The sequence below is a fragment of the Pseudophryne corroboree genome, chromosome 11 (genome assembly GCF_028390025.1).
Source record: "Pseudophryne corroboree isolate aPseCor3 chromosome 11, aPseCor3.hap2, whole genome shotgun sequence".
Taxonomy (NCBI): Eukaryota; Metazoa; Chordata; class Amphibia; order Anura; family Myobatrachidae; genus Pseudophryne; species Pseudophryne corroboree.
The window spans coordinates 110,481,559-110,498,113 of record NC_086454.1 but is presented as its reverse complement, the minus strand read 5'-3'; the positions used below and the strand labels follow the sequence as shown (position 1 = coordinate 110,498,113).

The 16,555-nt window shown below is 43.4% G+C and overlaps 1 protein-coding gene across 1 annotated transcript in view; it reads left to right on the top strand.

Annotated features, from left to right (window-relative positions):
* The window catches only part of LOC134968653 (mucin-5AC-like), a 104,264-nt gene that overhangs the window by 81,432 nt on the left and 6,277 nt on the right, over nucleotides 1-16,555 (top strand). Inside the window, 12 exon segments of the mRNA XM_063944177.1 lie at nucleotides 426-730; nucleotides 962-1,136; nucleotides 2,001-2,248; nucleotides 2,473-2,660; nucleotides 2,715-3,080; nucleotides 4,166-4,344; nucleotides 4,459-4,528; nucleotides 4,611-4,723; nucleotides 4,800-4,831; nucleotides 4,942-5,119; nucleotides 15,836-15,940; nucleotides 16,040-16,080. Of these exon segments, the coding sequence (XP_063800247.1) occupies nucleotides 426-730; nucleotides 962-1,136; nucleotides 2,001-2,248; nucleotides 2,473-2,660; nucleotides 2,715-3,080; nucleotides 4,166-4,344; nucleotides 4,459-4,528; nucleotides 4,611-4,723; nucleotides 4,800-4,831; nucleotides 4,942-5,119; nucleotides 15,836-15,940; nucleotides 16,040-16,080 (2,000 nt within the window).

Here is a 16,555-nt window from a genome sequence, read left to right as displayed (position 1 = left end):
GTGAGATCAGGTTTCCTTGTGACTATACCATTTATGTAAAGAAAAGTAAGAAGGCAGGTACTAGGGGTAGATGTATCAAACCTAAAGATTACAGGCACTAGGGTGGAGATGCATCAAACCTAAAGATTACAAGTGGACAAGTTAGACAGCAATCAACTTCTGGGTATCATTTATCAAGTACACATTATAAAATCATAGCTATTAGCTGATCGGTTGCTATGGGCAACTTCTCAACCTATCCTCTTTAGAAAGTATGATGCATCTCCCCATAGGTCACAGTCTTTTATAGTGAAAAATCTCCCAATAGAACAGAGTGGTAATTTGAGGCTTTTTCCAAACAGGTATAGGAAAATTGTTCCTCTGATTGGAAAAAAGTTTGTACCTTCAACTTATAATGGTTTTATTATTATCTTTCTATCCAACAGGCAAAGTACTGTATAACACAACTGACAATGCAGGCTGGTGTTTCTATGCACGATGCAATAAAAGCTGCCAGGTGGAACGGTACAGTGAACAATGCCAAAGTTCCACTGTGCCCACCATCCCAAGCAGTACAAACAGAGCAGAGACTGTGAGTGCCACCATGGCTTCTTTCACTACGAAGACAAAAAACACCACCAAAACTTCTGGAAGTAGTAGTACAACATCTAGGACCAAGACTTCAGCAACAATTACCCACAAGTCCAGCACTGTATCCCCTGAGTGCAGTGCAGTTATGCCTCCACGTAAGGTAAGGTTTCTCTGCATGTGACCTGTACATATTTTTCCTTTAGAACCTATTTCATTTTTGTAATTTGGCAAAGCTCCTTTCTTATGTCAATATTAGCTCCATTAGTCACTGGAAAATCTTTAACCACAAAAACATTGGTTCTTCTCCTGTTGCCACATGAGACATAGTTCATGTACAGAAATTAGTAAATGCATGGAGCCAAGAATTCATACTCATCTTTCTTTCCCACAGGCCAATGAAACCTGGATGATAGATCACTGTACTATGGTGACATGTATTGGTCGAAACAACATAGCCATAAACAAGAAACAGTGTGCGCCAGTTAATGAGGTGATCTGTGCCAATCGCTTAAAGCCCATGAATACATATGATAAGAGTGGCTGTTGCTATCAGAAGGAGTGTGAATGTAAGTATCAGGTTTTTCTTATGAACGTAATTAATGCCTTCTGCATTAGATGTATTGTATCCTTAATAAATATCATCAATTAAAACATCTCCATTGTATATACGAGGGTGGTTCAATCAGTAAGGTGACTAGACACATCTAATGTGTTTAATGTTCTCTATTTCATTCTAATATCCCCCAAGGCCAAGGCAGGTAGACTATTGATTCCTCTACAGCCAACAGACTGCCCCTCATATCAGTCATACTGTCCCAACATCGATTGTAAGATGGACTGGTGGAAATATGGTCATACATTGAGGTGCACAGCATGATCAGATTTCTGCATGTAAAGGGCACATCAGTAGCTGAAATGCATAGCCAACTTATCGCTGTGTACGGTGATAACGTCATATCACGGAAACAGGTTTTGGGTTTTCTGCACTGCCTTTAGATAATGGCAGCACAGATGTTCAAAATGAGCAGCGATCTGGCCAATCAAGCACGTCTACCACAGGCACTGCACCAAACCCAAACCTGTTTCCATGACATAATGTTGGCACCATACACTTTGACAAGTTGGTAATGAAGTTCAGTTGCTGATATGCCCTTTAGATGCAGAAATCTGATCACCTCAATGTCTGACCATGTTTATGCCAGCCCCATCATCTTACAACCAATGTTGAGTATGACTGATATGAGGCACAGTCTCATGACCATGATGGGGAAGCAGTGGTATACCTCCTCTGACCTGGTGGGAAATTAGAATGAAATATGAATGTTACACACGTTGTTACTGTACTTATTGCACAACCCTCATACATGCATTCTTTACTTATACAGAAGATTATATAGTTCTTGAATATTGATTTTTTTTTATGTACTTAGGTGTCTGCGGTGGTTGGGGAACATCCCATTACATCACCTTTGATGGTACCTACTACTCTTTTAATGGTCATTGCACATATGTCGTGGTGCAACAAATCACACCGAGATTTGACAATTTCCGAGTATATATTGAAAACTTCTCCTGTAACCCTAAGAAACCAACTTGTATTAAGACTCTTCGCATTATGTACAAAAGTGAAACAATTGTCCTCACCTCTCAGTCTGTGAAGAAAAAAATAACCAACAAGGTAACAATGAAAATAGAAATATATATGTGGTCAATTTCTGAAACAGTAGTGCAAATAAAAGTATATTTTGTAAGTTGTAATGTATTTCTAACACAAGGAGTTCATTTTTATGTAAAGAACTATATTATATTAAACACAGAAATGGAAGACTGAAAATATCAGCTTGTAATAGGTTTTATTTCAATAACATAAGTGTTGTTTGTGCATTTCTTTTCTTTCTTTAGATATATATTAATGAAGAAAGACACTATCCAGCAATCATCAGAAATGGTATAGCCATCAAATCCTCTGGTATATTTGTAATTGTGCATATCCCAGAGATTGGGGCATATATATCTTTTAATGTTCTTGACTTTAACGTTAAGCTTCCCCTCAGCAAGTTCTCTGGTAACACAGAAGGCCTCTGTGGTGAGTATCTCAAATCAATCCATTATGTCAGAAATATGTATTGAAACAAATATATAAGTGATAACACTAATGTAATCTCCCTGTTTCTTAAAGGAAATGACTGCATACTCCCTAATGGAAAACAAGCTCCATCATGTACTCAGATGGCAGAACAATGAATTGCACCAGGACAGAACTTATCATCTTGCAACTCTATACCAACCACTGTCCCTACCAGTATTCCAATTACTAGAAAATCCACACGCCCACACTCCACACTTTCATACTTCTCCACTCTCTTGTCCTGTCTTCCCCATACCTCCCAAACAGCAGTTCCTTCAACAGAGTTGTCTCTTCCTCCCTCAACTTATTATTCAAGTCTCCCATCAACAGAAACACAGGAACCCTGCAATACCCCAGAGCTTTGCAAAGTTATACTAAGCAGGTGTGTAGTGACTGAAAGGGATCTATTGATTTGTGATGTAAATAGAAAGTATTAGGGGGAGATGTACTAAGCCTTGGCGATTGATAAAGTGAAGAGAGATAAAGTAACAGCCAAGTAACTGCCATATTACAGGCTGTGTTTGAAAAACGACAGGATCTGATTGATTGATTGATTGATTGATTGATTGATTGATTGATTGGTATTGTATCTCTCTCCACTTTATCACTTTCCAAAGTTTGTAAATGTACATGTATACATAATTGCCTAATTACAACCTACAAGTTATATAATTATGTATAAAAGAAATACGACAGAGGATCCTGCGTAAGAAAGCTTATATTGTAGAGGAGATGTGTGTGGACACAAGGGGCCTAATTCAGACCTGATCATAGCCTGATATGCAGGAGGACGCCCAGCACAGGGTTAGGCCACCCCCGCATGTCAGGCCCTACTCCCCCCCTCCTGCAGAAATACAAAAGCATTGCACAGCGGCGATGCTTTTGCACTTCAGGAGTAGCTAACGGCCTGTGCAGCTTTTATGTGCTGGCCGGGAGCTGCTCATCAGTGCCCGGGTCACAGCGACTGAGTGTGATGTCACACAGCCGCTGCAGCCCGCCCCCGCACGGTCAGTCCACACCTGCATTGCCCACAAGACGGCAGCCAAACGCCGCTGTGCCACTCCCTCCCGCCCAGTGAATGCTTCTGCCTGTCAATCAGGCAGAGGCGATCGCTAGGCAATGACAGCTGTTGGCTGTCAGTCATGCGCCGGTGCACTGCGGCACCGGTGCATGCACAGTTCTGACCTGATCGCTGTGCTGCGATGAACTGCAGCGAGCAATCAGGTCCGAATGACCCCCAATGAGAATTTCAGCAGGTAAGTGTGAGCATGTTCTGGACAGCATTTATCAACTCCTATGATCAGGCTCAGAAGATTTCAAAGCAGAAAGCCAACAACTGTAGCAAGATTGTATAATATATCAGATATAAATACTATAGAGGCTAGCAACACCAATGTGGTATACCTGTAAATTTGTGCTATAGTATTAATAATTGGTTATGGTATTATATTCTCAATTGGTCAACAGCACCTTTGAAAAATGCCACGAAGTTGTACCCCCAGAACCATACTATCAGGCATGTGTCATTACCGGCTGCACCAATACAGAAGGTGACATTCTATGCTCCAGCTTGTACAGCTATGCTAGCCTATGTGCAATACAAGGAGTCTGTGTAGACTGGAGAAACAGCACCAACGGTGTATGCAGTAAGTATAATTTCAGTCTCATAATGAAATAATGTCTCAATAGTAGTTACTATGTATTATTTTCTTACATTCTTAGTAAATACCTTTAATAACATCAAATTTATCATTGTACAGCTGTGAAATGTTCCTCACACCTTGTATACCAAGCGTGTGGACCTACAGTAGAACCTACCTGTAATGCCAAGTAAGTGTAGAGTTTTATGTTGCCTTGGCACAATTGATGACTTCTTGTCTCTCCTTGTTAACCTCTGCTTCTGTTTTGATAGGTACAATAATAACTTTTTTAACATGACTACAACTGATTACATAGAAGGGTGCTACTGTCCTCAGGGTACAATGAAATTCAACACTATTTCGGACACATGTGTGTCAACTTGTGGTATGTTATGTTCCGTCTACTTAAAGTACACAAATCCTATCAGCGATAGTCCTAAATGTCTGCTTTCTTTGTCTAGGATGTACTGGGCCATATGGAATGCCGAGAGAGGTAATGGACAGAAATACTGACACATGCAATTTTCTGCATAAACTAGGTATACTGTAGATCTGTACAATGACCTAAATCTGTACAGTACATTGACTCTTTTTGTCTTCTAGCCTGGAGATACATGGGAAAGTAACTGTCAAACATGTACCTGTGATAACACAACACTGAGTATACAGTGTGTGGCACATTCCTGCCCAGAACCAAACCCAAAAGACTGCACAGAAGAAGGATATATGCCAGTGTCAAAACTAAACCTATCCAACCCTTGCTGCTATGTCACAGAGTGCTGTGAGTATCAGATCTGTGTGTTTGCATAGTAGTCAGCCATACAGATCAAATGGAGAGGATACTGAAACTATAACCCAGATTTATCGAGTTTTGGAGAGTGATAAATTGCACGGCGATAATATACCAGTTAATCAGCTCCTAACTGCCATGTTACAGAGTGGGTTTGAAAAATGACAGGAGCTGATTGGTGGCTACTTTATCACCATGTAATTTATCACTCTCCAGGTCTTGATAAATCTGGGCCCTAGTCTAAAAATAGAAACAAATAATAAAAGCATGAAAAGGTTAGATGCTTTTAGCATAAGGAAATATTATTTGGAGCAGGTAGAAAAAAATAGAAAATAATCCAATATGATATTTTATCTCCTACTGGATCAGCACTTAGAGGGTAATTCAGAGTTGATCGCAGCAGCAAATTTGTTAGCCGCAACCATGTGCACTGCAGGGGGTGGGCAGATATAACATGTGCAGAGAGAGTTAGATGTGGGTGGGGTGTGTACTTCAAACTGAAATCTAAATTGCAGTGTAAAAATAAAGCAGACATTATTTACCCTGCACAGAAACAAAATAACCCACCCAAATCTAACTCTCTCTGCACATGTTATATCTGCCCCACCTGTAATGCACATGGTTTTGCCCAACTGCTAACAAATTTGTTGCTGCGATCATACTCTGAATTACCCCCATAGAGGATTGTAAGCAAAGTGAGACATTTTGGCAAAGCCTGCATACACCAACCATAGAGGTTACTATCAGTCATAAAATGTGTCAATAGTCATTGGATGGGTAAGAAGAACAGAGCCAGATTAACAACAGGGCAGCCAGGGCGGTCACCACAGGGCCCCCACACTTTGTGGGGCCCCACATATAGCTACATCACCACTGTGGGGATCACTGTGGCATATGTGAATTGGGCCTTCTGTTTGGCATAATGTGAACTGGGGACTACAGTTCTTTTAACACATTTGTAGTACTGGGAGTATTTCCACAGTATGCTTTTTAATAACATCGCCAGTATACCTAGGGTCCCCGCACACTTAAACCAGCTCTGTGTAATAAAATGCTCTGAAGAGTTTGGATAAAGCTTGCATACAGTTAGCCAATACCAGAGACTCACCTTATTTTATTTCATATAAAAATAGGGGAACTGGGCCAGGGGCTTTGGGACAGATGCCTCCCCGACTGGTTCCAGTTTCAGTGCCCTGGCAAGCCACAGTCATCTGTAAGACTATAGAAAAATAAGAAAATTACAGCGCTAATACAACTGATGCTAGTAATATGTGGATTTATTCATTAAAACAGACTGATATATCAAATGTAAATAAAATTCATATAAAATAAAAATGCTCATAGACCAATTCATGGACATATAATAAACTCCTCAAAAACCTTATTAAGGCAAAGGTCCATATGATAATATTTGGACACAAGGTCTAATTTTCACCAAGACCAGTGTGATTAATTACCCATCAAGTGTTCCAATGCATGGATCCGGATCCAGGTCTTTACTAGAGATGAGCGGGTTCGGTTTCTCTGAATCCGAACCCGCCAGAACTTCATGTTTTTTTTCACGAGTCCGAGCGACTCGGATCTTCCCGCCTTGCTCGGTTAACCCGAGCGCGCCCGAACGTCATCATGACGCTGTCGGATTCTCGCGAGGCTCGGATTCTATCGCGAGACTCGGATTCTATATAAGGAGCCGCGCGTCGCCGCCATTTTCACACGTGCATTGAGATTGATAGGGAGAGGACGTGGCTGGCGTCCTCTCCGTTTAGACACTTGATTTACTAATTTTGGGGAGCATTAGGAGTACTCAGTAGTGTACAGTGCAGAGTTTTGCTGATAGTGACCAGTGACCACCACTTTTATTTATAATCCGTTCTCTGCCTGAAAAAAGCGATACACAGCACACAGTGACTCAGTCACATACATACCATATCTGTGTGCACTGCTCAGGCTCAGGCCAGTGTGCTGCATCATCTATATATATTATATATCTGTCTGACTGCTCAGCTCACACAGCTTATAATTGTGGGGGAGACTGGGGAGCACTACTGCAGTGCCAGTTATAGGTTATAGCAGGAGCCAGGAGTACATAATATTATATTAAAATTAAACAGTGCACACTTTTGCTGCAGGAGTGCCACTGCCAGTGTGACTAGTGACCAGTGACCTGACCACCAGTATATAATATTAGTAGTATACTATCTCTTTATCAACCAGTCTATATTAGCAGCAGACACAGTACAGTGCGGTAGTTCACGGCTGTGGCTACCTCTGTGTCGGCACTCGGCAGCCCGTCCATAATTGTATATACCAGTGACCTAACCGTGGTTTTTTTTTCTTTCTTTATACATACATACTAGTTACGAGTATACTATCTCTTTATCAACCAGTCTATATATTAGCAGCAGACACAGTACAGTGCGGTAGTTCACGGCTGTGGCTACCTCTGTGTCGGCACTCGGCAGCCCGTCCATAATTGTATATACCAGTGACCTAACCGTGGTTTTTTTTTCTTTCTTTATACATACATACTAGTTACGAGTATACTATCTCTTTATCAACCAGTCTATATATTAGCAGCAGACACAGTACAGTGCGGTAGTTCACGGCTGTGGCTACCTCTGTGTCGGCACTCGGCAGCCCGTCCATAATTGTATATACCAGTGACCTAACCGTGGTTTTTTTTTCTTTCTTTATACATACATACTAGTTACGAGTATACTATCTCTTTATCAACCAGTCTATATATTAGCAGCAGACACAGTACAGTGCGGTAGTTCACGGCTGTGGCTACCTCTGTGTCGGCACTCGGCAGCCCGTCCATAATTGTATATACCAGTGACCTAACCGTGGTTTTTTTTTCTTTCTTTATACATACATACTAGTTACGAGTATACTATCTCTTTATCAACCAGTCTATATATTAGCAGCAGACACAGTACAGTGCGGTAGTTCACGGCTGTGGCTACCTCTGTGTCGGCACTCGGCAGCCCGTCCATAATTGTATATACCAGTGACCTAACCGTGGTTTTTTTTTCTTTCTTTATACATACATACTAGTTACGAGTATACTATCTCTTTATCAACCAGTCTATATATTAGCAGCAGACACAGTACAGTGCGGTAGTTCACGGCTGTGGCTACCTCTGTGTCGGCACTCGGCAGCCCGTCCATAATTGTATATACCAGTGACCTAACCGTGGTTTTTTTTTCTTTCTTTATACATACATACTAGTTACGAGTATACTATCTCTTTATCAACCAGTCTATATATTAGCAGCAGACACAGTACAGTGCGGTAGTTCACGGCTGTGGCTACCTCTGTGTCGGCACTCGGCAGCCCGTCCATAATTGTATATACCACCTAACCGTGGTTTTTTTTTCTTTCTTTATACATACATACTAGTTACGAGTATACTATCTCTTTATCAACCAGTCTATATATTAGCAGCAGACACAGTACAGTGCGGTAGTTCACGGCTGTGGCTACCTCTGTGTCGGCACTCGGCAGCCCGTCCATAATTGTATATACCACCTAACCGTGGTTTTTTTTTCTTTCTTTATACATACATACTAGTTACGAGTATACTATCTCTTTATCAACCAGTCTATATATTAGCAGCAGACACAGTACAGTGCGGTAGTTCACGGCTGTGGCTACCTCTGTGTCGGCACTCGGCAGCCCGTCCATAATTGTATATACCAGTGACCTAACCGTGGTTTTTTTTTCTTTCTTTATACATACATACTAGTTACGAGTATACTATCTCTTTATCAACCAGTCTATATATTAGCAGCAGACACAGTACAGTGCGGTAGTTCACGGCTGTGGCTACCTCTGTGTCGGCACTCGGCAGCCCGTCCATAATTGTATATACCAGTGACCTAACCGTGGTTTTTTTTTCTTTCTTTATACATACATACTGGTTACGAGTATACTATCTCTTTATCAACCAGTCTATATATTAGCAGCAGACACAGTACAGTGCGGTAGTTCACGGCTGTGGCTACCTCTGTGTCGGCACTCGGCAGCCCGTCCATAATTGTATATACCAGTGACCTAACCGTGGTTTTTTTTTCTTTCTTTATACATACATACTAGTTACGAGTATACTATCTCTTTATCAACCAGTCTATATATTAGCAGCAGACACAGTACAGTGCGGTAGTTCACGGCTGTGGCTACCTCTGTGTCGGCACTCGGCAGCCCGTCCATAATTGTATATACCACCTAACCGTGGTTTTTTTTTCTTTCTTTATACATACATACTAGTTACGAGTATACTATCTCTTTATCAACCAGTCTATATATTAGCAGCAGACACAGTACAGTGCGGTAGTTCACGGCTGTGGCTACCTCTGTGTCGGCACTCGGCAGCCCGTCCATAATTGTATATACCACCTAACCGTGGTTTTTTTTTCTTTCTTTATACATACATACTAGTTACGAGTATACTATCTCTTTATCAACCAGTCTATATATTAGCAGCAGACACAGTACAGTGCGGTAGTTCACGGCTGTGGCTACCTCTGTGTCGGCACTCGGCAGCCCGTCCATAATTGTATATACCACCTAACCGTGGTTTTTTTTTCTTTCTTTATACATACATACTAGTTACGAGTATACTATCTCTTTATCAACCAGTCTATATATTAGCAGCAGACACAGTACAGTGCGGTAGTTCACGGCTGTGGCTACCTCTGTGTCGGCACTCGGCAGCCCGTCCATAATTGTATACTAGTATCCAATCCATCCATCTCCATTGTTTACCTGAGGTGCCTTTTAGTTGTGCCTATTAAAATATGGAGAACAAAAATGTTGAGGTTCCAAAATTAGGGAAAGATCAAGATCCACTTCCACCTCGTGCTGAAGCTGCTGCCACTAGTCATGGCCGAGACGATGAAATGCCAGCAACGTCGTCTGCCAAGGCCGATGCCCAATGGCATAGTACAGAGCATGTCAAAACCAAAACACCAAATATCAGTAAAAAAAGGACTCCAAAACCTAAAATAAAATTGTCGGAGGAGAAGCGTAAACTTGCCAATATGCCATTTACCACACGGAGTGGCAAGGAACGGCTGAGGCCCTGGCCTATGTTCATGGCTAGTGGTTCAGCTTCACATGAGGATGGAAGCACTCAGCCTCTCGCTAGAAAAATGAAAAGACTCAAGCTGGCAAAAGCACCGCAAAGAACTGTGCGTTCTTTGAAATCCCAAATCCACAAGGAGAGTCCAATTGTGTCGGTTGCGATGCCTGACCTTCCCAACACTGGACGTGAAGAGCATGCGCCTTCCACCATTTGCACGCCCCCTGCAAGTGCTGGAAGGAGCACCCGCAGTCCAGTTCCTGATAGTCAGATTGAAGATGTCAGTGTTGAAGTACACCAGGATGAGGAGGATATGGGTGTTGCTGGCGCTGGGGAGGAAATTGACCAGGAGGATTCTGATGGTGAGGTGGTTTGTTTAAGTCAGGCACCCGGGGAGACACCTGTTGTCCGTGGGAGGAATATGGCCGTTGACATGCCAGGTGAAAATACCAAAAAAATCAGCTCTTCGGTGTGGAGGTATTTCACCAGAAATGCGGACAACAGGTGTCAAGCCGTGTGTTCCCTTTGTCAAGCTGTAATAAGTAGGGGTAAGGACGTTAACCACCTCGGAACATCCTCCCTTATACGTCACCTGCAGCGCATTCATAATAAGTCAGTGACAAGTTCAAAAACTTTGGGTGACAGCGGAAGCAGTCCACTGACCAGTAAATCCCTTCCTCTTGTAACCAAGCTCACGCAAACCACCCCACCAACTCCCTCAGTGTCAATTTCCTCCTTCCCCAGGAATGCCAATAGTCCTGCAGGCCATGTCACTGGCAAGTCTGACGAGTCCTCTCCTGCCTGGGATTCCTCCGATGCATCCTTGCGTGTAACGCCTACTGCTGCTGGCGCTGCTGTTGTTGCCGCTGGGAGTCGATGGTCATCCCAGAGGGGAAGTCGTAAGCCCACTTGTACTACTTCCAGTAAGCAATTGACTGTTCAACAGTCCTTTGCGAGGAAGATGAAATATCACAGCAGTCATCCTACTGCAAAGCGGATAACTGAGTCCTTGACAACTATGTTGGTGTTAGACGTGCGTCCGGTATCCGCCGTTAGTTCACAGGGAACTAGACAATTTATTGAGGCAGTGTGCCCCCGTTACCAAATACCATCTAGGTTCCACTTCTCTAGGCAGGCGATACCGAGAATGTACACGGACGTCAGAAAAAGACTCACCAGTCTCCTAAAAAATGCAGTTGTACCCAATGTCCACTTAACCACGGACATGTGGACAAGTGGAGCAGGGCAGGGTCAGGACTATATGACTGTGACAGCCCACTGGGTAGATGTATGGACTCCCGCCGCAAGAACAGCAGCGGCGGCACCAGTAGCAGCATCTCGCAAACGCCAACTCTTTCCTAGGCAGGCTACGCTTTGTATCACCGCTTTCCAGAATACGCACACAGCTGAAAACCTCTTACGGCAACTGAGGAAGATCATCGCGGAATGGCTTACCCCAATTGGACTCTCCTGTGGATTTGTGGCATCGGACAACGCCAGCAATATTGTGTGTGCATTAAATATGGGCAAATTCCAGCACGTCCCATGTTTTGCACATACCTTGAATTTGGTGGTGCAGAATTTTTTAAAAAACGACAGGGGCGTGCAAGAGATGCTGTCGGTGGCCAGAAAAATTGCGGGACACTTTCGGCGTACAGGCACCACGTACAGAAGACTGGAGCACCACCAAAAACTACTGAACCTGCCCTGCCATCATCTGAAGCAAGAAGTGGTAACGAGGTGGAATTCAACCCTCTATATGCTTCAGAGGTTGGAGGAGCAGCAAAAGGCCATTCAAGCCTATACAATTGAGCACGATATAGGAGATGGAATGCACCTGTCTCAAGTGCAGTGGAGAATGATTTCAACGTTGTGCAAGGTTCTGATGCCCTTTGAACTTGCCACACGTGAAGTCAGTTCAGACACTGCCAGCCTGAGTCAGGTCATTCCCCTCATCAGGCTTTTGCAGAAGAAGCTGGAGGCATTGAAGAAGGAGCTAAAAGGGAGCGATTCCGCTAGGCATGTGGGACTTGTGGATGCAGCCCTTAATTCGCTTAACAAGGATTCACGGGTGGTCAATCTGTTGAAATCAGAGCACTACATTTTGGCCACCGTGCTCGATCCTAGATTTAAAGCCTACCTTGGATCTCTCTTTCCGGCAGACACAGGTCTGCTGGGGTTGAAAGACCTGCTGGTGACAAAATTGTCAAGTCAAGCGGAACGCGACCTGTCAACATCTCCTCCTTCACATTCTCCCGCAACTGGGGGTGCGAGGAAAAGGCTCAGAATTCCGAGCCCACCCGCTGGCGGTGATGCAGGGCAGTCTGGAGCGACTGCTGATGCTGACATCTGGTCCGGACTGAAGGACCTGACAACGATTACGGACATGTCGTCTACTGTCACTGCATATGATTCTCTCAACATTGATAGAATGGTGGAGGATTATATGAGTGACCGCATCCAAGTAGGCACATCACACAGTCCGTACTTATACTGGCAGGAAAAAGAGGCAATTTGGAGGCCCTTGCACAAACTGGCTTTATTCTACCTAAGTTGCCCTCCCACAAGTGTGTACTCCGAAAGAGTGTTTAGTGCCGCCGCTCACCTTGTCAGCAATCGGCGTACGAGGTTACATCCAGAAAATGTGGAGAAGATGATGTTCATTAAAATGAATTATAATCAATTCCTCCGCGGAGACATTGACCAGCAGCAATTGCCTCCACAAAGTACACAGGGAGCTGAGATGGTGGATTCCAGTGGGGACGAATTGATAATCTGTGAGGAGGGGGATGTACACGGTGATATATCGGAGGGTGAAGATGAGGTGGACATCTTGCCTCTGTAGAGCCAGTTTGTGCAAGGAGAGATTAATTGCTTCTTTTTTGGGGGGGGTCCAAACCAACCCGTCATATCAGTCACAGTCGTGTGGCAGACCCTGTCACTGAAATGATGGGTTGGTTAAAGTGTGCATGTCCTGTTTTGTTTATACAACATAAGGGTGGGTGGGAGGGCCCAAGGATAATTCCATCTTGCACCTCTTTTTTCTTTTCTTTTTCTTTGCATCATGTGCTGATTGGGGAGGGTTTTTTGGAACGGACATCCTGCGTGACACTGCAGTGCCACTCCTAGATGGGCCCGGTGTTTGTGTCGGCCACTAGGGTCGCTAATCTTACTCACACAGCTACCTCATTGCGCCTCTTTTTTTCTTTGCGTCATGTGCTGTTTGGGGAGGGTTTTTTGGAAGGGACATCCTGCGTGACACTGCAGTGCCACTCCTAGATGTGCCCGGTGTTTGTGTCGGCCACTAGGGTCGCTAATCTTACTCACACAGCTACCTCATTGCGCCTCTTTTTTTCTTTGCGTCATGTGCTGTTTGGGGAGGGTTTTTTGGAAGGGACATCCTGCGTGACACTGCAGTGCCACTCCTAGATGGGCCCGGTGTTTGTGTCGGCCACTAGGGTCGCTAATCTTACTCACACAGTCAGCTACCTCATTGCGCCTCTTTTTTTCTTTGCGTCATGTGCTGTTTGGGGAGGGTTTTTTGGAAGGGCCATCCTGCGTGACACTGCAGTGCCACTCCTAGATGGGCCCGGTGTTTGTGTCGGCCACTAGGGTCGCTAATCTTACTCACACAGCTACCTCATTGCGCCTCTTTTTTTCTTTGCGTCATGTGCTGTTTGGGGAGGGTTTTTTGGAAGGGCCATCCTGCGTGACACTGCAGTGCCACTCCTAGATGGGCCCGGTGTTTGTGTTGGCCACTAGGGTCGCTAATGTTACTCACACAGCTACCTCATTGCGCCTCTTTTTTTCTTTGCGTCATGTGCTGTTTGGGGAGGGTTTTTTGGAAGGGACATCCTGCGTGACACTGCAGTGCCACTCCTAGATGGGCCCGGTGTTTGTGTCGGCCACTAGGGTCGCTTATCTTACTCACACAGCGACCTCGGTGCAAATTTTAGGACTAAAAATAATATTGTGAGGTGTGAGGTATTCAGAATAGACTGAAAATGAGTGTAAATTATGGTTTTTGAGGTTAATAATACTTTGGGATCAAAATGACCCCCAAATTCTATGATTTAAGCTGTTTTTTAGTGTTTTTGGAAAAAAACACCCGAATCCAAAACACACCCGAATCCGACAAAAATAATTCGGTGAGGTTTTGCCAAAACGCGTTCGAACCCAAAACACGGCCGCGGAACCGAACCCAAAACCAAAACACAAAACCCGAAAAATTTCAGGCGCTCATCTCTAGTCTTTACCTGTGGAATGGATTCTGGTTCACAGTCCGTTTAAATTGACACCTTAATGTCCAGCACACTGTGTTCCGTTTTTACATGAATCCTGGGAAAAATTCCTTGTTAGACCAAGCTGGAGTCGGGATCCTGGTTCACATATGGCATAAAGATAGGTTGTCCTGGGCTTAGAGCCAGATGGAGCTGTCTTAAATAACGTCTAATGGTCAGGAGCAGTGTTACCTTACGCGTTTCGCCGCTCCAGGCAGCTTTAACAAACGCGTAACGCCATTTTACAGCAGCTAGGAAGAACCACTCATTTCGGCGCCTGTTTATTATATACTTGTTATATAATTTTTTGCACCCATCTGTAAGACTATGCTTGGATATTAAACCTCATTCCCCATTTAGACGCCCAGGTTTCAAGTTTAAATAAGTAATTCTGTAGAGACTCCACATTGCTTTCTGACTTAATTACCTTGCACAGTTTGGTATCATCTCAAAAATTGACAGTGTACTTTCGAGGCCTATTCCTAGATCATTGATAAATATATTGAACAGTAGCGGGCCAAATACGAACCCTTGAGGTATTCCGCTGACTACTGGTGCCCAGCTGGAGAACATCCCGTTGACCACTACTCGTTGTACTCTGTTATCCAGCCAATTACCTATCCATGTACAAATAGTATATCCTAGGCCAAGTTCCCTTAATTTGATAATCAGTCTCTGAGAGGCACTGTATTGAAGGCTTTTGCAAAATCTAAATACACCACATCCACTGATTTTCCCTGGTCAAGATTCTCGCTTACTTCCTCGTAGAAGCTAATTAAGTTAGTTAGACATGATCTGCCCCTTACAAACCCATGCTGACTTTTGCTAATAATCTTATTGACCTGCAGATAATCCTCTATACTATCCCTCAAAATACCTTCCAATATTTTACCCAGTATAGAGGTAAAACTAACTGGTCTATAGTTACCAGGATTATTTTTAGTTCCCTTTTTAAATAAAGGCACTACCTCATCTATGCGCCAATCCTTTGGTACCATGCCTGATGTAATTGAACTATGGGGCAGATGTATCAAGCCTGGAGAAGTGATACAGAAGTGATAAGTGCAAGGTGATAACGCACCAGCCAATCAATACCAATATTTAAATTGACAGTTAGGAGCTGATTGGCTGGTGCATTATCACCTTCTATTTATCACTGCTTTATCACAGCTTGGGCCACTTACTATTGTTTGCTCCCCTGGGCCAAAAGTTGCCAGTCAGTCCTTGCATGTAAACCTCAAGCCATCTATGTATGCATCAGTTCCCAGTTTCTGTACAGTATCTCACTATCATGTTACTAAGTGAATAAAGGTTGATCCTTTTTTTATTTTACTTAAATACAGTTTGCAACATGAGTCTGTGTTCCAACATTAAAATAGACTGTGAGCCTGGCTATGAAGCTGTGCCAGATATGAGTAACGGACATTGCTGCCCTGTCTACACGTGCGGTATGTATCTCAGTCTAGTCATTTCATGCAATTACCACAGATTATCTAAATGTCATCTTGAAGCACCATTATATACATCATATTTATCTCTCTCCACAGAGTCCAAAACAGTGTGTGTACATAATGGAACTGAATATCAGGTACGGTAACAAATAATAAATGCATTCTGAACTCTCTGATGATCTATTTATTTAAGTGTTCTTATATTTTGATACTGATCCACATAGCATTCATCAAGGCACACTGAGTCTCCCCATTTGGGAAATAACTGCCTAGATGTGGCCATACAGACAGACATATCTCCACCAGTGCTTTGTGAAAACCTGTAAACATCTCATCAAAATTCATCACTCTATCACTATCGAACCAAACTTTCTCCAAAATGAATGATCAGCTAAATGTGAAGAATGAGACCTGAAATCCTCCAGCTCTGGGCCAATACAAACTTCAAGGACTCTCATGAGGTTGGGGTCTCTCTGCACAGCAGTGAATACTCCCAAAAATGCATCTTCTACACCCTTTTATCTCCCGCTCATTCAGGGAATGATATTCTTCAAAAGACAATCTTTCTCTTGCACTTTCAATAAAACTAGTCACATTGTTGTTTAGTTTGTG